At 38.5% G+C, this 25970-nt stretch overlaps 1 protein-coding gene across 1 annotated transcript in view; it reads left to right on the top strand.

Moving 5' to 3' along the window:
- LOC136867104 (organic cation transporter protein) overlaps positions 1-25746 on the top strand; it is a 74576-nt gene extending 48830 nt beyond the window's left edge. The window contains exon 5 of the mRNA XM_067144211.2: positions 25456-25746. Coding sequence (XP_067000312.1) covers positions 25456-25638 — 183 coding nt within the window. The 3' untranslated portion in view covers positions 25639-25746. The remainder of the gene's footprint in view (positions 1-25455) is intronic.
- The last annotated feature ends 224 nt before the right edge of the window (positions 25747-25970 follow it).

Here is a 25970-nt window from a genome sequence, read left to right as displayed (position 1 = left end):
TGAATGGCAATACCAGACAATTCTGGATATTATCCGAACAGCCTCTAGTGCCTTAATAGCTGCTTGGCTGTCCGTAAAAATGAAAATGTTCTTATTCCTATAGTTCATTTTCAGATTTTCTTCAAGACATGTTGTGATAGCTATCACTTCAGCTTGAAAGACTGTAGTGTGTTTGCCCAAGCTCATCTGGATTGATCTCTCAGGTCTTCCCCCATTGATCCCTCCTCCTGTGCCATCCACAGTCTTTGAGCCATCAGTCCACCACACTATATCTTCTTTTTCAGTATTCTATTTGTTGAAATCCCAGTTTTCTTTTTTTTCAATCTAGGTCTCAAACGGTTCCTCAAAGTTGTACTTTGGTATCATACGGTCAGAAGGCATGTGTAGAACTTCCTCTGTTATTACTCTGTTAATTTTACAGTGTCTTAGATTGGGTCTTTGTGCATTCCAGCACTCTGATTGTGCCAATCTATATGAACTCATTCTAGCCTGTCCTTTTATGAAATTGCATAGTGATGGGAGGTCTAGTGAAGTATTCAAGCCTTCTGTCAGCGTAGTTCTCATAGCCCCAGTTATGGCTATGCATGCCATTCTCTGTAGGCTATCCACTCTACTACTTACTTTTCCTTGACTTACTTTCTGCCACCAGATGATTGCAGCATAGGCATTCAACAGTCTAATGATCCACTTTACCATTGATGGTCTTAGGCCCCATGTCTTCCTGACAGCTCTTTTACAGGCATACAGTAAGTTCTTGGCCTGGGTTATGTTCCTTTCTATATGTGGATTCCAGGTGCAGTGCCTGTTCTTCCATATATATATATCTTGCCCAAATAGTTTCAGTGATATCTTTCCCTCTAATTTTCTCCTTCCTGTAAAAGGGACTAGAGTTATCTTGTTCGGGTTGACTGATAGTTGTTCTTCCCGACACCAGTTCTCCTCAAGGTTAAGTGATCTTTGCATGAGGTCCTGGATAACACTCATCACCTTACATCATACCACAATCACTAGGTCAACTGCATATCCTTGTGTATAAAAACCCTGTTCGTTGAGCATAGCTATGATTTTGTTCACCACGAGGTTCCACAGCAGAGGCAAAAGAACTCCTCCCTGAGCACAGCCTCGGGTGGCCCTAACCATCAGCGTTTCTTCAAACAGGGTTGCTTTTATCTTCCTTCAGTCTAACATGGATTTAATCCATCCAGAAATGCCGCTAGTGCAATTTCTTTATATTCTAGGCTTTCCTCTAGTTTACAAACTAACTGGTGGAGTGCTACTACAGTGGATCTGCCACGTCTATATGCAAACTGATTTTCGTGTAACGTTGAGTTCAGTTGCATCGTTCTTATATATTTATCCAGAATTTTCTCCACTGCTTTCAGCATGAAGGAGGTTAAACATAATGGTCTGTATGCTTCGGCTTGGGCATAATTTGCCCTTCCAGGCTTAGGTATGAGTACTGCTTTAGCTTCAGACCATAATTTCGGCACGTACCCTAAAGCTAGACTAGCTCTGAAAATTTCCGTCAGGGCACTGACGAGTATCTCCCGTGCTTTCTGTAGGAGTATCAGAAGTATCTCATCTGGCCCCGGAGCCTTTATAGGATGAAATGTGTCGATTGCCCATTTTACATAGTTATGTTTTATTATTATGCTGTTGGCACACTTCCAGTCTGCTCTTCGAGCTCCAGTCTCAGTTCCAACCGTTTCTTCTTCTGTCATCTCCTCAGCCTCAGGAAAGTGACACACCATTAGTATCTCCAGTGTGTCCCTCCCTGCTTGAGTAAATGACTCATTTGGTTTCTCTAGTGCCCCACTTGATTTATATGGGTTGCTTTAAGAACCTTCTGGAGCCTCCAAGATTTTCTTTTTGCTTTCCGTTTCTCTAGGTGAGTTTCCTATGTTATATGTCCCACATACCATTTCTAGATGATATTCTATACAACATCCTAACCTCTGTTTTCATTTTGGCTAGTTTGTTGTTCCACCACCTTACTTTTTATGGTGTTTTTCTTTTCTTTGAGAGGACAGTTTTCATGGAATGAGTCTATAATGGGCTCTTCTAATAGTTCCACTGCCTGTTTTGGCTAGTTTGTTATTCCACCACCTTACATTTTTGGTATTTTTCTTTTCTTTGAGAGGACAGTTTTCATGGAATGAGTCTATAATGGGCTTTTCTAATAGTTCCGCTGCCTCATCCAATTCTTTCTCTCCTCTCACGTTAGTTTTACAGTTTTCCCTAGAACTTCTCTGTATTTATCCCAGTTAGTTCTTTTTGGGTCTTTGGACATCTCAATCCCACATAGTTTCGCATCTTTTGCAAATTGGATGTGCTGGTGGTCTGCCAATGATGGTTCCTCCAGCACCTTCCAGTCTTTAATAAAGTTTACAATATGCATAGGGCTTAGTGTAATGTCTATTACCTCCCTACTATTTTTATTTATAAATGTAGACTTGTTTCCTATGTTTAGTATCGTCAATAATAGTCAAATTCTAGTAAAGACTCACTGCTTGCATTACAATTCGTGCTGCCCCATGCCGTGTGGTGTGATTTGCAACTGCTCCAAGGACTAGGTGTTCGCCTTTTCTCTTTGCATTGCAAATTAGGTTCTCAACTTCTTCTGATGGTGGCAGATTAGTTGAGTCATATGGGAGGTATGCAGAGCCTATGGTTATTTCTCTGGGTTCCTCCCAATTTCCAACTTTAATCTTGGCCACGGTTAAGTCCCTGCAACATAAGACATTTTATTTTCCTGTTCACAAGAAGACATGTCCTGGGTATTTCCGATGTTGTAGCATACATCAGCTTACCTCCAGATTCTGTCAGTCCTGCTACTCTGCCCTTGACTACCCAAGGCTCCTGAATAAGGACCACGTCAATAGCCCCGGACTTGAACTTCCTACTGAAATCAGCCACAGCTGCTTTTTTATGCTGAAGACTGTCCTGAAAGACCTTCAGCACCATCTTTATCAACATTGGGTTTCATTTTTCCCCTGATGACCTGGAACTTGATCTGCCCAAGTCCGCTTAAGGCTTCTCTTTTTGAGCTCTTCAAAGTCTCTTTCACCAAGGGCTAAAATGACTGTCCTTCCTGTCTTGTCGATTGAAGTGGCATTCAGCACTCTCCACTCTTGCGTTAGAAGTTTGATATCGTGTCTATTGATTCTGACAAGAACATCCTCCACTTTCATCTTGTCAAAAGGAGGCGGGAATCTGGTGATGACCTTGGTCGTGTTCAGCACCATTTTTGCGTCCGCCACCTCTAGGGTCTCCCCTTTCCATGGGTTACAATTTGATACTGTCTGTTCCAGCCAACTTTTTGTTTCTGGATTTGCACAGATCAGTACCATAGCTTCACTTTCCAGCCTTGGTGACTCAAGGATGCCTGGCAGACATCCGTCTGACAGCGGCTTCATTTGTGCTATCAGAGCAGATGACAATTCAGTCAAGTCTTCCTCCTTGAGTTTTCCATCTGGAAACAACAATAGACTGATGGATGTTGGTATAAATTTCTAGGACATGTGATGGCCAAAGGATTGGAGGAGGTTTGTATACATTTACAATTATTAATTCACCAACTTTTATTGTAATTGTATGGATGCCATCATCTATTGATCTTTTTTTTTGTTATTTGCTTTACGTCACACCGACACAGATATGTCTTATGGCGACGATGGGATAGGAACGGCCTAGGAATTGGAAGGAAGCGGCCGTGGCCTTAATTAAGGTACAGCCCCGGCATTTGCCTGGTGTGAAAATGGGAAACCATGGAAAACCATCTTCAGGGCTGCCGACAGTGGGGCTCGAACCCACTATCTCCCGATTACTGATTGATGTTATTAACAGACAAGTATCTGCAATATTACTATGAACATATGCTATATTACCATAATGACAATTATAGGTTATCCCTATCACATCATATCCAGGAATTCTTGCTCTCTTTATGGCTTGGTCTTCATTCTCTATGTGAGATTCTTGAACAAGAAGTACGTCTACTTTATATTTTTGTACGAGCCGTGAGATATATTGGCATTTAGACATACTGATGCCTTCTATGTTGATCTGATGAACATACAGATGTTGTGTCTTAGTTTCAGTGTCTGGTGGTCCTCAAAAGGACCGTTATTATCTTCTGAAGTATTATCCACGAGTATTATGGCCAGGAGATCAACAACTGTTGATAGTTTGGCCGACAATGAATTATTGTTGCTCTCTTAGCACCACCCAGGGGACATGTGTAGGGTAATGAGGAGGTAATTTCTACGGACGTGAGCGATGGTCATCCCCTAGGTAGAACTTTGAGCACTGCGCACAGACTAATTTGTTTGTTCATAGGAACAGATTTTGCCACACTGAGGTTTCGATAGCCCATCAGCAAGTAAGTCACTTCCAATAGCCCATTAAGTCATTTTGCCTATAGTGCCTTCCTTTTCCTTCCCCTATAAAGCAATATTTACCCCATTCTCGGTACAGATGATTGACAAGCTAGGTAATTTGGTGTATAAATCTCTCATAAAGAAGCACTCAGTTGATGCTTATCTGGACCCTCAACTGTTGTTCTATGCAGTCACCAATTAATGCATTTTCTACAGTGCTGACAGGAACTGATGCACACTGTGTTTTATTCTTGATTTTTCCTTGAAATCTTACCACAGCTGTAATGTTTATTCAGAACATTCCAGAAGAATTCATGGTATTAATTACTTTACATTTTCTTGAACACTGCTTGTAAAACATGTTAAAATATGCACAATAAAAGTAAAAAACATGCACAATAAATCTATATATGCATTCATCTAAAATATATGCAAATATGCATAAATATGCACTATTATGCTTAATAAATCATCCAGTTTCACCTTCAAATGCACTTCCTCATCGGTTTTGGAGGTCTACGTATCAGAAAACAAAATATGCATTTATATACAAATCCAATGTCTAATGATAACACACGAATATAGCACGCAAGATACTATCTAATAAAATAATTGTTAAGGAATGTGAAAACAGGTTTGTAACTTTGAAAGTGGTAAGAAATGGTAAAGACCCACCTTATTATAATAGAGAAATAAAGAGACTAAGAAGGAGGTGCAGATTGGAAAGAAATAGAGTTAGAAATGGCTGTGGAAGTAAGGAGAAAATGAAGGAACTTACTAGGAAATTGAATCTAGCAAAGAAGGCAGCTAAGGATAAGATGATGGCAAGCATAATGGGCAGTCATACAAATTTCAGTGATAGATGGAAGGGTACGTATACATATTTTAAGGCAGAAACAAGTTCCAAGAAGGACATTCCAGGAATAATTAATGAACAAGGGGAGTGTGTATGAGAGGATCTTCAAAAGGCAGAAGTATTCAGTCAGCAGAATGTAAAGATTGTTGGTTACAAGGATAATGTCCAGATAGAGGAGGAGACTAATGCTAAAGAAGTAATAAAATTTACGTATGATAACAATGACATTTATAATAAGATACAAAAGTTGAAAACTAGAAAAGCGGTTGGAATTGATAAGATTTCTGGGGATATACTAAAGACAATGGGTTGGGATATAGTACCATATCTGAAGTACTTATTTGATTATTGTTTGCTTGAAGGAGCTATACCAAATGAATGGCGAGTTGCTATAGTAGCCCCTGTGTATAAAGGAAAGGGTGATAGACATAAAGCTGAAAATTACAGGCCAGTAAGTTTGACATGCGTTGCATGTAAGCTTTGGGAAGGCATTCTTTCTGATTATATTAGACATGTTTGTGAAATTAATAACTGGTTTGACAGAAGGCAGTTTGGGTTTAGGAAAGGTTATTCCACTGAAGCTCAGCTTGTAGGATTTCAGCAAGATATAGCAGATATCCTGGATTCAGGGGGCCAAATGGACTGCATTGCGATTGACCAATCTAAGGCATTTGATAGGGTAGATCATGGAAGACTACTGGCAAAAATGAGTGCAATTGGACTAGACAAAAGATTGACTGAATGGGTTGCTATATTTCTAGAAAATAGGTCTCAGAGAATTAGAATAGGCAAAGCTTTATCTGACCCTGTAATAATTAAGAGAGGAATTCCTCAGGGCAGAATTATTGGACCTTTATGTTTTCTTATATATATAAATGATATGAGTAAAGAAGTGGAATCAGAGATAAGGCTTTTTTGCAGATGATGTTTTTCTGTATAGAGTGATAAATAAATTACAAGATTGTGAGCAACTGCAACGTGACCTCGATAATGTTGTGAGATGGACACCAGGCAATGGTATGTTGATAAACGGGGTTAAAAGTCAGGTTGTGAGTTTCACAAACAGGAAAAGTCCTCTCAGTTTTAATTACTGTGTTGATGGGGTGAAAGTTCCTTTTGGAGATCATTGTAAGTATCTAGGTGTTAATATAAGGAAAGATCTTCATTGGGGTAATCACATACATGGGATTGTAAATAAAGGGCACAGATCTCTGTACATGTTTATGAGGGTGTTTAGGGGTTGTAGTAAGGATGTAAAGGAGAGGGCACATAAGTCTCTGGTAAGATCCCAACTAGAGTATGGTTCCAGTGTATGGGACCCTAACCAGGATTACCTGATTCAAGAACTGGAAAAAATCCAAAGTAAAGCAGCTTGATTTGTTCTAGGTGATATCCGACAAAAGAGTAGCGTTACAAAAATTTTGCAAAGTTTGGGCTGGGAAGAATTAGGAGAAAGAAAACGAGCTGCTCGACTAAGTGGTATGTAAGAGTAAGTGCTCGACAGTCGTCAATAACTTTTAGCTCATAACATAATAAGTTATCCTCACCACCGTCAAATGATTTCACTTCTGAATCAACATTCAACACGTTAGCTACATTCAACAGCCAATCAATCAATCAATCAATCAATCAATCAATCAATCAATCAATCAATCAATCAATCAATCAATCAATCAATCAATACTGATTGCATTTAGGGCAGTCGCCCAGGTGGCAGATTCCCTATCTGTTGCTTTCCTAGCCTTTTCCTAAATGATTTCAAAGAAATTGGAAATTTATTGAACATCTCCCTTGGTAAGTTATTCCAATCCCTAACTCCCCTTCCTATTAATGAATATTTGCCCCAGTTTGTCCTCTTGAATTCCAACTTTATCTTCATATTGTGATCTTTCCTACTTTTACAAACGCCATTCAAACTTATTCGTCTACTAATGTCATTCCACGCCATCTCTCCACTGACAGCTCGGAACATACCACTTATGTCTCAAATATTATTACAATATTATAAGTCCACCTGTTCAATACAATGCAATATGATCCACTATTTCATATGGTCAAAATTTTTATACATAATACATAAAAGTCAATGGTACATGTTTCACCCTCCTTACGGGCATCATATTGTATTGTATTGAACAGGTGGACTTATAATATTGTAATAATATTTGAGACATACGTCAACTTCAATACGGAACCAAAACGAGAATAGTTACTTGTAACATACCACTTAGGCGAGCAGCTCTTCTTCTTTCTCTCAATTCTTCCCAACCCAAACATTGCAACATTTTTGTAACGCTACTCCTTTGTCGGAAATCACCTAGAACAAATCGAGCTGCTTTTCTTTGGATTTTTTCCAGTTCTTGAATCAGGTAATCCTGGTTAGGGTCCCATACACTGGAACCATACTCTAGTTGGGGTCTTACCAGAGACTTATGTGCCCTCTCCTTTACATCCTTACTACAACCCCTAAACACCCTCATAACCATGTGCAGATATCTGTACCCTTTATTTACAATCCCATTTATGTGATTACCCCAATGAAGATCTTTCCTTATATTAACACCTAGATACTTACAATGATCCCCAAAAGGAACCTTCACCCCATCAATGCAGTAATTAAAACTGAAAGTACTTTTCCTATTTGTGAAACTCACAACCTGACTTTTAACCCTGTTTATCAACATACCATTGCCTGCTGTCCATCTCACAAAATTTTCGAGGTTACGTTGCAGTTGCTCACCATCTTGTAACTTATTTATCACTCTATAGAGAATAACATCATTCGCAAAAAGCCTTACCTCCGATTCCACTCCTTTACTCATATCATTTATATATATAAGAAAACATAAAGGTCCGATAATACTGCCTTGAGGAATTCCCCTCTTAATTATTACAGAGTCAGATAAAGCTTCACCTACTCTAATTCTCTGAGATTTTTTTTTGCTAGAAATATAGCAACCCATTCAGTCACTCTTTTGTCTAGTCCAATTGCACTCATTTTTGCCAGTAGTCTCCCATGATCCACCCTATCAAATGCTTTAGACAGGTCAATCGCAATACAGTCCATTTGACCTCCAGAATCCAAGATATCTGCTATATCTTGCTGGAATCCTACAAGTTGAGCTTTAGTGGAATAACCTTTCCTAAAACCGAATTGACTTCTATCGAACCAGTTATTAATTTCACAAACATGTCTAATATAATCAGAAAGAATGCCTTCCCAAAGCTTACAAACAATGCATGTCAAACTTACTGGCCTGTAATTTTCAGCTTTATGTCTATCACCCTTTCCTTTATACACAGTTGTCTTTTCGACCAGCATGTCAACAAACCCATATTTTTAATATGTTTTAACATCATATCAATTGAGATGGTCCACAAAGGTCCAATATAAACATCGTATATTACCGTTCAACGACAACCTCGTACTTTTTCATCAAAGCGAACCACAATATGCTATTGACTTTCGACTTTTAACTTACTCGACTTTTAACTTACGTAAATAAATAATTACAAGTCACTTGACCATCTTTCAACTTTATTTTGTTCAACATTATGTTTTAAAAATACGATTTTGAGCGTCATTTTAAATATTATCTAGTTTCAACTGCTAGTCAGTCAACATTATTTTATAGCAATTTTACCACTTGTTTATAACGAACTGTTGCTCTATTAATTTTAGTTATAATATTAGTCTTTCAATATTACTATTGTAAATACTTTCACTAATTATAAACTTCTCACTTATAGCATTGTTTTTAAAACCAACATTGTTAATGTTAATTATCTTTCAAGTCTCTTCGAGGCTTTTTATATATTAGTTTTATCTTATTTTTATGTAAATCAGGTGCCTGATTTTATTTGAAGGTTAAACCCATGGCTGATGATGCCTATATGTAAGGCAAAACATGTACCATTTTAATTAACATGTCAATGTAACTCAACAAAGACAAGATTTATTGTGTTGATTAGGTGGACAAATTAATAAAATAACTTAGCTATTATTTCAATTCAATTAAGTGGTATGTTCCGAGCTGTCAGCGGAGAGATGGCGTGGAATGACATTAGTAGACGAATAAGTTTGAGTGGCGTCTTTAAAAGTAGGAAAGATCACAGTATGAAGATAAAGTTGGAATTCAAGAGGACAAATTGGCACAAATATTCATTTATAGGAAGGGGAGTTAGGGATTGGAATAACTTACCCAGGGAGATGTTCAATAAATTTCTAATTTCTTTGAAATCATTTAAAAAAAGGCTAGGAAAACAACAGAAAGGGAATCTGCCACCTGGTTGACTGCCCTAAATGCAGATCAATATTGATTGACTGAATAACTAAACAATAATTCTCAACTGCTTAAATGTATTTTATTTTTAACAAGTTTTCTGAAACTATAGAACTGGAGTTAAAACTAAATACTTGATACTTAGTCATGTTATTCTTTTTCTACCTGAGCACTAACAGAAGAGAGATTTTTATCCTAGTAGAGAAATATTTTTTAATGTTGCAGTAAGCATGATAATTTCTAATAATATAACTAATAATACAATAAGTCTGTGTTTAGATGTACTGGTATCCTAATTACAATTGTTTTATTGAAACAACAGAAATGTACTTAAAACAAGTCCTTATTAGAAAGTATTTTTGTTTTATTCCTACAGGCTAACAGAAATTAAAACTGCTCTTAAATTCTGAAAAATCGAGGATGAAAATATAAATTATGCCGGATACTTGACCTACCTACTCAGAGCTACAAATAAGTTATTGGAATACAGGAATCAGCTGATTTTTACTTTTGTTTTCTGGACTACACTATACCCTTTGTTCTCGACCATAGCTAACAATGCACTATTTGAATACGAAAAGTGGCAATAATTGATAACAATACATTAACTTAACTATTTTGCCAGTGAAATACTATATATTCAGTTGAATTCCTTTCCTTAAACAAAATTTACAAGGGTATCGTGTTATTTAAAGACATTATTATTACCTTCATGATAGGTGGAACTGGCAAATTTCTCTTGGAGATACTATGTCTATTGTTTGTATGAATGTAAATGTTGCAGAAGTTACAGCTCCTTATAACATCCTGTCTTTGTAAGTATTCTATCAACAAACCTACCGATATTTAAATTTAAAAAGTTAATATAACTTTTTTCTCCCTACCCAAAATCAAAACAGAGTAAAACCTAACGTAATCTACTGAATGCCAATGGAACTAATCAATGTAAAATTTAAATAAATATCACTAGTCTCACTTACTACAAATAAACACTAAACACCAATGTTTATAAAACAAAATGGATCACACACACATACACACAAAATTAACTATATCTCAGTAAGCATCAACTACTTTATCACTAAGATAATACAGAGCTCTTGGAACAGCCGATCAGTAGCTGACAGACCCACAGCGTTATCCAGACAGTCGACTTCAATTCCTCTGTTCTTGTATCCCATTCATATACTGCCTATTCCTTGCGCATTGTTGAGCCACTTTCTAAATGCTTGGTCAAGAACACAATTTAATACAAGGGACAAAACTTCTAAAACCTCCTTGATACTTAACAAATTGAAGTTCCAATTGTTTTTTTGCTCCATGTGGCAGTGCCTTCGAAAAGAACTTATACGTGTATGGTAGTAGCGACATTTCACTGTAATTGTCGACGTCCGCTTCGTCTCCTTTCTTATGAAGCAGGTGTATCATCACTGATGTCCAGCCGTCTGGCAGCTTCTCCTCTTCCCAAATTTTGATCATGATTCTTGTCAATTCAATGATTGTTCTGTCATCAGCATATTTCTGAAGTTCTGCAACAACTCCATCTTCTACAAATGCTTTGTTGTTCTTCAAGGTCTTGATGATGCTCGTGACTTTTTCCATAGCCAGAGGTTTCGAGTATGGATTTGGTTTCTTGCGATTGGAGTCAAATTTTACAATTGAAGAGTTTTATGAAGTAATCTGCCAGAATCCAAATGTTCTCCACATCGTTGTGTGCTACTTTTTCTTCCTTGTTTCTACTCTAGGTGTTTTGAATATTTTATAGAAGTCCTGGATGTTTTTTTCACAACGTTCTGTTCAATTTGAATTAGGAGTTCTTTTTCCATACTTTCTCTTGAGATTCCTGATGGTCTTGGTGGTTCTGGTTTTTGGGTGTTTATCAGGAACAACCTTTCACCCATGCCTTTTTGTGTTTAACTGCCCCATCACCCTTAGATGACCACCATGCATGTCTCCTCTTTTTTTTTTTCTCTTACTGTCTTTTGTTCAATTCTGTTACAAAATCTTTGCGTGTTCTGAGCTTTTCTGTCTCAAACTTTGTTGTTCAAGCTGTATTCCTGTTTTTTTTTTTTTTTTTTAATCTTGAGAGGATCTTGACTTTGATCTTGGAGAAGTGATCTGACTTAAGATCTGCACTCCTCATGACTGATATTTGGACTTCCTTTTCTACACGTTTTGAGGTATGTAATAAATCTAGAACTCTCCTGGGTTGGGGGGAACATCCATGTTTTCTGTTTCCTCAGGAGGTGTCTGAAAGCTGTCAATTTCATGACCAGATTGAGGGTCTCAAAAAATCCTATCAATCGCTTGCCATTTCGATTCATCCTTTTGAGGGCTGGATAGTCACAATTGATGTCTCTAAATTATATTTCTCCATCAGTAGTGCATTGAAATCTCCAAGGACTAGATCATATTGTTGGTTGGTATCTTGGATTTATTAATAAAAAATAAACATGCTTGTCTATATCGTTTCTCAATATTACACAACAAGAAATATTGTGAAGTATACTCATATAGAAAATATAAACAGGAGTGTGTAGTAGATGTAATGCTTTGAACAGCAACTTCAGTTGTATTTTCCAAGTCACTAATAGTGACCTGTTTGATGTAAATTCATACTCAAATCAATTTTGGTGTGTATTTAACATCATGTCAGTATTGATTCCATTAACAGAAATAAAAGCTATAACTCCACGTACAAACTCCTCCAATGCTCTGGTCCTAACAGTGGTGTGTCAAGTGTAGCATCCTGCCTAGTAATAAACCTTGTGATCTAGCATAATGTTATTTTATAGTGGCAATTTGTCCTCGAACACTCCCGGCACTCAAAACCATACTCTATTTCTATTTCATAGTAGCATTGGAATTGATACGGAAAATACTTGCTGGCTTTAAAATTGGGAACATCAACAAGATAGCTGTTTCTTTTGCTCATTTCTTTAAATGCTAGCAATGAATTGTTTATCCTGTGTCACGTGCATTCCAGAATTTGGTGTTCATATGCTTGTGAATTTGAGTACGATATTTGTGTTTTCTAGTGTCCCACCTCTCTCAAGCACTTTTACCGTTTGCCTCACATATTCCAGCCATGTCCTGAAGTTTTTGGCACTTACTGCAACAGTTTCGTTTGCAATTCTGCAGTATCATAAATACTCTGCATTGCTTTTCCAGAAAACTGTTTGTGGATACTCTGGGGGTGATGGTTCATAGGAACTGAAACTGATTGCCACATTGTATGCTGGAGCCCCCAGCATATCAGCATGTTACTATCTTCAGGTAAAGTGTTTGGCATTCCTTCATTACCACACCACAAAGTCCGTCCGTCCTCACAACAGCACCAGCACGGATATGTTGTTCCAGTAGGTTATAAACACATGTGCAATGCGCCTGTTGATGTATCTTGGAGGGGTGTTGTCTGCTTGGTAAATCTGCATCACTGTATTCACCAGTATCTGTACCACAGCACAAGGATTACAAATCATTTTGCTAAACATACAATAGTATACACATATTCCATATACAGTACTGGCTAGCAAAGTAAGAGGCTCATGCGCTGAATCAGATTGGTGAAGCAACAGTCACTGATGTCCACAAGGCAGAATACCAGCTAGGCATGTGCAGTAACACATAATATCATGACCATCAGATACAATGTGTTTGGCATGTTATGACTGCAAACATTACTTTCATAAGCCTTCTTTTAGGGATTGCTGTTGATTGTGAAATGCTGCACTTCACAAAGTTACTTTGGTCTCTTGCTTGTTCAGTCCAGAAAGTTGTGATGTTTGTTGTCAGGAGGTCCAAAAGCTTCCCTTATTAACTGGGTCATATGACAGGCAGGAGATATTGTGCATGTTTTCTATACATCCATTCACAGCAAAAGTTTTACTAGGGTAGTGATTTATTGTCATCTCCAACTATGGAAAAGATGCCTACAGGATGATATGTATTTTTCACTGTTCATTACTGAAACTCTTTTTATGAATTTTTATATTGCTTTCATTACATTCCTGACCTGGTGGAATGACTGGAAACAGGCTCTGGATTTTAAAAAAACTATATCAAAAGCTTGTCAGTGGTCTTAATCAGACACCCTTATTCTTTTACATATTATCACTCTTCGTGGATTGTTTAGAAGAGTTATAGGGAGGTACATTTGGGGAAGTGGGATGCACTAGGGAGCGGTGATAAGAGTTTTTTGCAAGTTGCTTTAGGTCACACTGACACAGATAGGTCTTATGGCGATGATGGGACAGGAAGGAGCTAGGAGTGGCAAGGAAGCAGCCGTGGCCTTAATTAAGGTACAGCCCCAGCATTTGCCAGGTGTGAAAATGGGAAACCACAGAAAACCATCTTCAGGGCTAAGACAGTGGGGTTCGAGCCCACTCTCCCGAATAATGGATACTGGCCGCAATTAAGCGACTGCAGCTATCAAGCTTGGTAGGTGATAAGAGTAAAGTCAAATTAGGATGACAAAGTTGTTAGTATTATACTGTAAAAGTACCATAACAAAAATAATAGAATTAAGTAGTCTAATATATATGATGGGACAGGAAGGAGCTAGGAGTGGGAAGGAAGCAGCCATGGCCTTAATTAAGGTACAGCCCTAGCATTTGCCAGGTGTGAAAATGGGAAACCACAGAAAACCATCTTCAGGGCTCCGACAGTGGGGTTCGAGCCCACTATCTCCCGAATAATGGATGCTGGCCGGAATTAAGCGACTGCAGCTATCAAGCTCGGTAGGTGATAAGAGTAAAGTATAACGTGCTCCGAATTTTTCTACTGTTTTATGGATTCTACGTTTACTACGCTGCATATGCCGCTACTAACCTGCCTGTGCTCTCTTCGCCCGTCCAGCTTCAACTGCTCGTGCTGCTTACCCTCCCTCTTTCCTTCCCCTACCGCTTCGCTGCGCATTGGGTACTGTATGCTCTCATCCTTTCTGGACGCTTGTACTTGAATATAAATTGGCCTGCTCTGGGCTTGAGCAGGAGTTGGGGTGAACACAACGATTTGTGTGGAGGGAGGACTTGGTTTTATTTTGCTACCAGCTGGACTGTGTGCAATGTTTCTTTTAAAATGTGCTTTTGTATACCATTGAAAAGCTACGACTGCTGGACGGGTGAGCGAAAACTTTAATTTATTTCATTTCCATGTTGTTCTTTGAACTTTCTTTTGATGCTGCACTTCCTTAATTTTCAAATTGCCGTTACTGGCCACCAATGACAGTTCATGTTGATAATAAGCTAACTGCAGCTATTGATAGCGGTACCTTACTTTGGAATTACATTACCATCTTACTCCGAAGTTGGACTTTGTGATACGTCAAGTGATTGCTGCGATATGAACCATTGAAATTCAACTGTTTTCCCGAGCAAACGCATGAATAGAATCAATTGAACTATCACCTAGCTTCTGTTTGCTATTTTGGAATTTCATCGATACTGACTGATCCTATTTTTCCAAAACCCTGTTGGCAGCCATTGGTACTCCTTTCTTTCACGTCCCTCCCCTTTCCCCACCTTCCTATTCCGCATCCCTTCCGCGCTTTTTTTCTTCTACATGTATTATTGTACAGTGGCCCATATGTCTTTCAAATTTTAATGTTTTTTCGTGTTCATACGTAAATTTCTGTTTTCTTTGTGTAGGACACTCCTCATGTAAAAGAGGTTGTATTATTATTGAAGGTTTCGAGTCTAGCTGTTCTCTTTGAAAAACAGATCTAAAAATTAACATGGTTGTCCCATCTGCTTTTTCTCTTGTGGAAGTCAGAACTAACTGACCTTTGGATGATTGTTGTTTTCTTTGGCTTGTAAATGTTTCTTCTGGGTGTTTTTTGCTAATGTATTGTTATTATAAAAAAACTATTTCTTCTTTCCCTTTTCTTTGTTGTCGTACGCCTTTCCTTGCCCTCACGAAATTTGTACCTACCTCGGTTCCTCTGAATATATGGACTCAGTGAAAAAGCTTCCATTTATGTGCTCTGCTGAAAACCTTTTACCTTGAAAATTGAAAACTACCTGTGAACTTGTCTACGGACGCATATATATATATTTTTTTTTGGGAGTGTTGTTTCATCCCTTTTGCTACGCCATCACGTGCGTTGATCGGTACTGCGTCAGTTGGATTAGTATCCTGGTTTATGCCTTGTGTTTTTCTTGGTGCATTGTCTTACCATTCCCATTCTGGTGCACGGCGAGATCATATTCTGAGCGTACATACGACACAGACCTATCCTACCCTTACCAACCGTCACACGTCACACCGCACACTCAATTTACACCACAAATGGTAGCAGACCTTTTTCTCTCATTACTCCATTTCTTTTAGTAAATTTTCCATTATGGCATGCTTCTCTGATAATTTCCCTTTGGGTGACGACAATTCTTCTCCCCCTCCTACTTATCATAATCTTTCTTTGCCTAACCCTCCCGTCAATGACTTGATTTCTTTTTCTATTTCTACTCCTCCGAGTTCCTTCTCTTATCCTTCGACTCCTTCATCTACTAACCCGTTTTCTGATCACAAATCTTTCCCGTTTTCTCACCATCACAACATGGCTCCGGATCTAGGCCCCCATTCTTCTCCATCCACTCCCCAACTTAGTGCTGTTGACAGTTCCTTGAATGTTCATATTATCAAACAATCTTTACTTCAGGTTCCGCAGTTAATAGCGACTGATCCTCGTAACCTTACTATGTGGCTTTTCTCTGTTCGTAAATTTCTCAACCTCAATTTAGCCTCTTTTCCTCAAATGCTTGGTTTGTTATCCGCTAAGACCACAGGTTTTTTTTCTAAATTTTGGTTGGATAACATGTCTCATTTTTCCACCTGGTATGAGTTACGTAATGCTATTCATAATTATTTTTTGCCTTATGAGATACGTTTTAAACTCAGTACCGAGTTCATTCGTCGTCACCAACTGCCGACTGAATCCGCACATGATTATTTAGATTCTATCACTACTTATAGTGATGTACTAAATATTGCCCACAATGTTGCTGAATTAATTTCGATTGTTCAGTTTTATGCTACTCCCTCCTTTCGACAACTTTTTAATGCACTGAACCCTCCAACTTCTATGCTTCAATTATATAATCTGGCTCAATCTCATGCTTTGTCTGCGTTAAGCGATACTTCTTATTATTCTTCCGTTCCACCACCGCCTATTCCGTCTTCCTTTTCCTCCACATCATCTTCTGCTCTGCCTCCTTCTAATGTTCATTCCCCCATTGTCTGTTTTCGCTGTAAAGGACCGGGTCATATTTCTAAGTTTTGCACCACTCTGCCTGTGGGAAACGCCTTTCCCCCCTCGCCGCTAGGCAGTCGGCGTACTCATGGGGAAAATCTGCCTTCCCACACTCTTCAGACACCCCGTCCTACCTCTGTGATTTCACCCATTCCCTTCACCTCTTCTTCCTTTTCGCCTTGTTCTACCTCTTTCCTACCTCCGACCTCTCATGTTCTCGTCACCGTTAATAACCTACCCTCTCTTGCTTTGTTAGATTCTGGGGCTGCTGTTTCTCTTGTTAGTTTGCCATTTTTTCAATCTTTGCAATCTTTATGTCCCCAGCTCTCCTATTCTCCCTCTACTGTACGTTGTCTTTCTGCCTGCAATCAACCTTTAGAAATCGTTGGTGCTATTTCTTTGAATATTAAGATGCAAGATTTTTCTTGGCCTTTTACCTTTTTGGTTGTTCAGACCTTATCATCACCTATTATTTTAGGTTTTGATTTTTTTTCCCATACTGGACTTATATTGGATTCGGTCAACTCTACGGTCTCCTTTCATTTTTCCTCTAAGTCTATTCCATTGGTTCATAGTTTTGACTTCCCTCTTTCTCATCCCTCTACATGTTTACCTATAAATTCTGTTCATTCTGATCGCGTTCAGTCCTTACTTGAAGAGTTTTCCGATGTCATTACCCCCACTTTGGGCACCGTTAAAAATTTTTCTGCTCACATTGATCTTACTGATCCTACCCCGGTTCGTTCTTCTCCTTATTTTTTGAGTCCCCCTCGCATGAAAATTTTGAATGCTTTAGTTGACCAAATGCTTCAAACTGAGACTATTATTCCATCATCTTCTAATTATGCCTCTCCCGCTTTCATCGTCGATAAACCCGATGGATCCTCTCGTTTTATAGTGGACTATAGAAAATTAAATTCTCGCATCCTCTATGATGCCTATCCCATGCCAAAATTGCAATCTGCTTTTCAACATTTTTCAAATGCTCAGTTTTTTACCATCTTTGATTTAAATTCGGCTTATAATCAAATTCCTTTAGATGACGTTAGTTCTCGCTATACGGCTTTTATTACCCCGAATGGACTATATCAATTCAAAAAAGTCCCTTTCGGTTTGAATCTTGGCTCACAAATTATGCAGCGGTTTGTGGATTCCTTGTTTGCTGATATAAAATATAAATACTTATTTCCTTTTATTGATGATATTCTTATTTATTCTTCAGATTTTGAAACCCATTTACTCCATGTTCGTGAAGTATTGACTCGCCTCCGCTCAGTCGGCTTAACTGTCAACCCTTCTAAGGTCCTTATCGCCCAGACATCTATTAAATTTTTGGGTCACATCTTAAGTTCACAGGGGGTGGCTGTCGACCCTGAAAGAGTTTCTGCCATTCACAAAATACCTCCTCCCTCTAATCTTAAGCAATTACGTTCTTTTCTTGGGATGATTGGTTTTTATGCCAAATATATTCCCAATTTTTCTTTACTTTCCGAACCCCTCAATCTGCTTAAACGTAAAGGTATCAAATTTCATTGGTCTTCTCTTCAACAAACCGCCTTTGATACGTTAAAATCTAAGCTCTCTCAGGCCCCTCTTTTGCAAATCCCTGATTTTGATTTTAAATTTGAACTTTCCACTGACGCCTCCGATGTTGCCATAGGTGCTGTTCTCCAACAGACGAAGAACAATCAAACTTTACCTGTTGCTTATTTCAGTCGTCTTCTTACCCCCGTTGAACGTAAATATTCTGTGTATGAAAGGGAGGCTTTAGCTCTCATTCTTTCCATTGAGCATTTTGCGGAGTACTTAGACCATCGCGAATTCTTAGTTAGTACTGATAACCAGGCCCTTTCTTGGTTATTACATAATGCCCCCAAAATTGGACGTACCGGTAGATGGTTGCTTCGCCTATCCCGTTTCAAATTTTCTCTTAAGTTCGTTTCCGGGTATCAGAATTCTGTTGCTGACGCGCTATCTCGGCTTTTTGATGATACTTCATCTCATCTTTCTGAGCTTAATCAACTTCCTATCAACTCTGTTACTTCTATTTCTTCCCTTATCAATTTTCCCCTTTCCTTTCAATCATGTCTTGATCATCAAAAACTTGATCCTTATTGTCAACAACTTTGTCAAGATCTTTCTTCTCCCGATTATTCTGGCCCCTTTCGTCTCCACAATCAGCTTTTAATTTTCAAACCTACTCCGCGCGCCACTCCTCGTCTCGTTCTCCCTTCCAGTCTCCGACAAATGGTTTTTCAGTATTTCCATGGATCCCCTGTTGGGGGTCATTTTGGCATGTCTAAAACTTATGCTCGTCTTGCTTCTCAGTTCTTTTGGCCTCAGATGCGGAAAGAGGTATATTCGTGGGTCCGCTTATGTGACTTGTGTCAGAAACATAAGCCCCCCAATCATCAGCCCTATGGTAATTATGCTGCCTCCCCCCCTACTTACCCTGCTGAGAAATTCTATGTTGATATTGTGGGACCTCTTGTAAAATCATCGAAATCTAACTCTTATATTTTCACCTTACTCGATGGTTTTTCTAAATTTATTGTTCTTCGTCCTTTACGAACTATTTCTTCCCAGATAATTATTAACTTACTATCTACCCAAATTTTCACCATCACTGGAATTCCCAAAATGTTGGTGTCTGATAATGCTACTGTTTTCACCTCTAAACTCTTCTATAATTTTTGTTTTTCTCATGGGATTAAGAAAATCAATATTTCCCCCTACCACCCTCAAGCTAACATCGTTGAGCGTTATCATCGTAATCTCAAATCCCTTCTATCTATTTTTCATTCACATGATCACCGGACTTGGGATGCCGAATTGCCTTATTTTGCCTTGGCATCAAACGCTACTGTTCATAATTCAACCTCTTATACTCCGGCTAAATTATTTTTAGGCCGTGAATTACACACCCCTCTCTCTTTGACATGCGATTTGTCCTCTTTGTTGAACACTCCATCTCATCTTCTCACCCCTGATCATTTGCAAGATGCTCTCAAAAAGTTGTTTCAAGCCAGAGACCTCCATAAAAAAACTTACAATTCTCGCGTTCGCTCTCCCACCTTCAAACCTTTGGATTTAGTTCTCTTCAAAAACCATCCCATCAGTTCCTCCTCTCAACACTTATCTGCTAAGCTTTCTCCCCGTTGGCTTGGGCCCTTTCGCATTCTTTCCTTTCCGTCCCCTGTTACAGCTTTGTTGCAATCCTTGGACAATCCTAATGATATTCGCAAGGCTCATTTTTCCCTCTTAAAAAAGTTCTCCGCTTAACCCCTTGGCTTGCCGCAGGGATGGACAATTTATACTTCATTTCATCCTTTTTTTCCTAGTGTACTATTGTTTTTTCTTTACTTGCGTTTGTTCACCCATGTCCCCCCCCCCCCTTTTTCTTTCCCTTTTTTTTTTCTGTGGTTCATATCTTTGCTTTTTTTTTTTTTTTTTTTTTCGCTCACCCGGTCATGCTCCCTCCACACACTTCGTCACTTCCTCCGGCTCCCCCATCGATCATTTCCCCTGATGGGTTTCTTTTTTTATGGGACACCATCTTATTAAATACTCCTCTGTCATTGTACTTTCATTTACTTAACCTTTTTTGTAAAATTTTTGTACGGCCACTTATATATACATACTGTCACTTTTATTGTAAAACTTTTTTTTGTAACCCCTTTCCTTTTCTTGTCTCCTCCCTCCCTTTTTTTCGATCCGGATCGTTCTCTCTCTTTTATTCCCCTCCCCTCTGCCCCCCCCCCTTTTTTTCTCTTCTCTTCTTACTTGTAACTCATGCCTGTTCTTGCTTTTTGTTTTTGCCTCCTCGCCGACGATACTCTCTTCGTGTTCCTGAGTTCGGCGCCCCTCCGGAGCATCAATGGACTTTCGTCGCTTCTACACCCAATCCTTCGGATTTCTCCGGCTGCTGGGAGTATATAACGTGCTCCGAATTTTTCTACTGTTTTATGGATTCTACGTTTACTACGCTGCATATGCCGCTACTAACCTGCCTGTGCTCTCTTCGCCCGTCCAGCTTCAACTGCTCGTGCTGCTTACCCTCCCTCTTTCCTTCCCCTACCGCTTCGCTGCGCATTGGGTACTGTATGCTCTCGTCCTTTCTGGACGCTTGTACTTGAATATAAATTGGCCTGCTCTGGGCTTGAGCAGGAGTTGGGGTGAACACGACGATTTGTGTGGAGGGAGGACTTGGTTTTATTTTGCTACCAGCTGGACTGTGTGCAATGTTTCTTTTAAAATGTGCTTTTGTATACCATTGAAAAGCTACGACTGCTGGACGGGTGAGCAAAAACTTTAATTTATTTCATTTCCATGTTGTTCTTTGAACTTTCTTTTGATGCTGCACTTCCTTAATTTTCAAATTGCCGTTACTGGCCACCAATGACAGTTCATGTTGATAATAAGCTAACTGCAGCTATTGATAGCGGTACCTTACTTTGGAATTACATTACCATCTTACTCCGAAGTTGGACTTTGTGATACGTCAAGTGATTGCTGCGATATGAACCATTGAAATTCAACTGTTTTCCCGAGCAAACGCATGAATAGAATCAATTGAACTATCACCTAGCTTCTGTTTGCTGTTTTGGAATTTCATCGATACTGACTGATCCTATTTTTCCAAAACCCTGTTGGCAGCCATTGGTACTCCTTTCTTTCACGTCCCTCCCCTTTCCCCACCTTCCTATTCCGCATCCCTTCCGCGCTTTTTTTCTTCTACATGTATTATTGTACAGTGGCCCATATGTCTTTCAAATTTTAATGTTTTTTCGTGTTCATACGTAAATTTCTGTTTTCTTTGTGTAGGACACTCCTCATGTAAAAGAGGTTGTATTATTATTGAAGGTTTCGAGTCTAGCTGTTCTCTTTGAAAAACAGATCTAAAAATTAACATGGTTGTCCCATCTGCTTTTTCTCTTGTGGAAGTCAGAACTAACTGACCTTTGGATGATTGTTGTTTTCTTTGGCTTGTAAATGTTTCTTCTGGGTGTTTTTTGCTAATATATTGTTATTATAAAAAAAACTATTTCTTCTTTCCCTTTTTTTTGTTGTCGTACGCCTTTCCTTGCCCTCACGAAATTTGTACCTACCTCGGTTCCTCTGAATATATGGACTCAGTGAAAAAGCTTCCATTTATGTGCTCTGCTGAAAACCTTTTACCTTGAAAATTGAAAACTACCTGTGAACTTGTCTACGGACGGACATATATATATATATATATATATTTTTTGTTTTGAGTGTTGTTATACACCACAAAAGTCAAATTAGGATGACAAAGTTGTTAGTATTATACTGTAAAAGTACCATAACAAAAATAATAGAATTAAGTAGTCTAATATATATACTGTCATATATTTACCAGTATTGTAAAAGGTGTTGAATCATGACCAAGAATTGATATTATAGATGTAGAAATTATCTCCCAGAACGGGAGTGTTTATTGTAGAGACAGGATAGATTCAATAGGAAGAAGAACATTCAAACTGGCGAAAGAAGAATTTGTAAGCTATGAAGAGTCCGGCCCCGCAGTGTAGGGGGCAATGCGTCCGCTTGTCACCCGGTGGCCACGGGTTCAATTCCTGGTGAGGTCAGGGTTTTAAAATTGTAATTATTAATATCCCTGGCTTGGGGACTGGGTGTTTGTGTCGTTCTTAATCTTTCTTTTCTTGCACACAACATTCCACACTACCAACATTCCAATTACACGCAGGTTCATACGGTGCCAGTAGTGGCAAAAGATCCACATGGGTCGACGCCCTGAACAAATAGCATTTATTTATTTAAAAAAAAAAAAAAAAAAAGCTATGAAGAAGTTATGGATGAGAAACATGAAATTCTGGGTGTAAGGCTCATCTCAAAATAATAGCCAACTTGATGTTTCTGGGGTGTAGAGCACTGAAAGGTGTAAAGCTGATGCACAATTATTTGATAAGATAATCAGCTATGTGGGGAATGACAAGAAAAGGAACATGTTTGTAGCAGGTGATCTCAGTTTACTAATTGTTAACTGGTAAGGTAATGCGAATGATAGAAAGCACGTCCAACAAATGGTAAATAAGTTAATCTGGGAAGAACAGCTGAATCAGAAAGTGATGGAACCAACTAGAGGGAAAAATATTCTAGACATAGTATTGATAAAACCAGATGAACTATATAAAGAAACAAAAGTAGTAGATGATAGAAATGATCACAAACCTGTTTGTATCACAGTTTAAAAAAATGCAATATAAAGGAAGGTTGTAAAACAGGACTATTATGCAGTACCATATGGTTGAAAAGAGAAGCATGGAGTTTAAAAACATTATGATCAGTGGAAAACAATAAGTAAAAATTTTAAACAGCCTATGGATTGAGTCTAAAGCAAATGTTGAGGATGACAAAGAATTGGAAGGACCAACTATATAATAACAGAAATAAAGAAATTAAGGATGGAATGCAGGATAGAAAGAAATAGAGCTAGGAATGGATGTGGAAGTAAGGAGAGATGGAAGGAAGTAACTCAGAAATTGGATTTAGCAAAAATATCAGTTAAGGATAACATGATGGCAGATAACTGGCAGTCATATGGATTTTTAGAGGAAAATGTTAGGGTATGTAGGTACTTTTAAGGCAGAAACAGGTTCCAGGAAGGACATTCCAGGGATTATTAAAGAAAGAGGAGTGTATATGTGACAGACAAGTTTCCAATCAGGAGTATGTAAATATAATATATACAGTACAGTATACGATATAATGTCCACGTAGAAACTCCCCTCCAGTGCACAACAGCGCTGAAGGGCCATGGCCTACCAAGCAACCAGCACTCAGCCCAAAGGCCCGCAGATTACAAAATGTCATGTGGTCAGCACGACAAATCCTGTTAGCCTTTATTCTTGGTTTTCTAGACTGGGGCCGCTATCTCACTGTCAGATAGCTCCTCAATTGTAATTATGTAGCCAGAAGACCTCGAACCAGCCTAAAGATCCAGGTAAAAATCCCTCACTTGGCTGGTAATTGAACCTGAGCAACCTACACTCTAATATATAGGTATCCCCAAAATTTAATTTCTTTATGTCCAGTAGTTTTGGCTGCAATGGTCGGTTGGTCAGGACATGTTATTTTATATATATAGTTAAGTAAGCAACTCACACCAAAAGGAAACCTACGAAATAAAGTGAAACAGAATAACAAAGCAGAGCACATGAAGGTTTGTTTACGGACACTGCAGGCAATGGTGCTCAAACAGATGGACGGGAAAATAAATTATTTCGTGAATTTGCCCCCAAAGAGGTTGTAACTATGAATGAATAGGGGCAAAAGATCTCTATAGGTTGATGCCCTGAACAAATGGCTTTAAAAAAATCCCTATGAATGAAACTGGACTCATCACTGCTGTGGACATCAAGAAATAACTAAAATCAGACTTTCATGACATCTGTTATCGAATTGAGGAAATTACATGCAGAAATACAAACATACTGAATATTCGACAGTGCCACTACACTAGAGACCAAAGTGTCAAAAATTAGACAGTTGCCATTTCTAGGGTTAAGAAAAGACTAGATAAACAATTGATAGGGAATCTGTCACCTGAGCGACAGTCCTGAATGCAGATTAATGATTGTTTGATTGACTGATTTATTAACTCAATGGCAGGTCAGTCAGAGCTCCCTCTTCCAATGCTGACCTGTCAGTGTGTAATCTCATGTGTCTTAGTCTCATTTCTGTATCTCTATACTGCCACTTGTTTGTTCCTTTCCATTATTTAGTGCATCAGAAGTGATGGCACAGGCCAAAATGGGGATCATTCACAATAGAAGCATAAATGGCCTAATTGGACATGAGGTTACAAACAAACCATTCACAAGGTGAGGGACTAATGGTGATGCTCCACTGCTAAAGTGATCACTTGGACACCTGGATACACCATCTTCTTCACACATTTGTATGCCTGGTGACAACATACTAGTTAGTATCAAATAACCCAAACATACCTTACACCTCATTAAGAACAGCTTTATTTAAACACAATGTCTGTTGTACAATTTTGAACAAGTACAATGTTACTTGTTACAGCAGAGTACTGTACACTTTTGTTTGTTATAAAAGGTGCTCAAAATATACACTGTGTCCTACCTCCCCTTGCACCTTTCGGTTCATACTGTGAGCCAGAGAGTGCAACGCAGACAGCTCCAAATGGTGCATCATGATTAATATACAATGTGAACATACAAGCACCTCATGTACGAATGAGATGTGGCCATGTCCGTTCAGTATTGGTGTCAGCGCCAGGGACAAGACTGAGCTCCACCTTAACATGTACGCATATAGCATGTAATATCGTCCTTCTTGAAAGCAGTAGAGCACATGTTGTGTTCGATAAAAGCTACTGTTAATGAGGTGTAAGGTGTGTTTCAGTTATTGGTACTAACAAGGACAATAGCATCTGGTATACAAACATATAAAACATATATTGTGTCCACCCACGCAATCATGTCAGTGGTGGAGCATCAACATATATCTATTAATATCTCACAAATGGTTCAGTTGTAACACCATACTCAGTGAGGTGTTTTTGCTTCTCCTTTCATGTTTGTTCCACCATTTCAGCTTGTGCCATCTCTTTTGATACACCCTGTATGCTCAAAATCTTCTCTGACAGTAAACTAAAAATTCTGTTCACTGTTACAGTCTAAAGTCAGTCGGCACCTGACTCCTGTTATTTGTGGGATAAGTGCAGTTCTGTCAGGATTATCAGTGTTACTCCTACCAGAAACTGGAGGCAAAGAGCTCCCTGATTCTGTGGAAGAAATCAACCAACGTGTAAAGGAGGGTGAACATGTTTCTCTCCGCAACTGCTTCAAGTTCAAATGAGTGGTTTTGTTTCACATATTCATTGTCAGAAATAATCATAAAACATTGAACTGTGAATGTAAGAACATCTGTGCAACTTTACCCAACAATTCAGTGCCACCACATTGTCTTGTTTTGATATTGTCTACTCACTAGGAAGTATAAGTTGAGAACAAATGTTGTATTATATTTGTTAAAAGTATTAAGTTTTCTTTCAATGAAAATAACTTTATTGATATTGGTATTATTGATTTACAATTTAACTAATTCCTTCAACTTAAGAAAACTTTTATAGAGACATAGTTGATTCCTGATGTTTAAAAACTGCCCAATACTTTCTAATAAAAATAAAT

The sequence above is a fragment of the Anabrus simplex genome, chromosome 1, assembly GCF_040414725.1.
Source record: "Anabrus simplex isolate iqAnaSimp1 chromosome 1, ASM4041472v1, whole genome shotgun sequence".
NCBI classification, from domain to species: domain Eukaryota; kingdom Metazoa; phylum Arthropoda; class Insecta; order Orthoptera; family Tettigoniidae; genus Anabrus; species Anabrus simplex.
The sequence above is the reverse complement of the archived record's forward strand: the minus strand, read 5'-3'. Positions and strand labels throughout refer to the sequence as shown.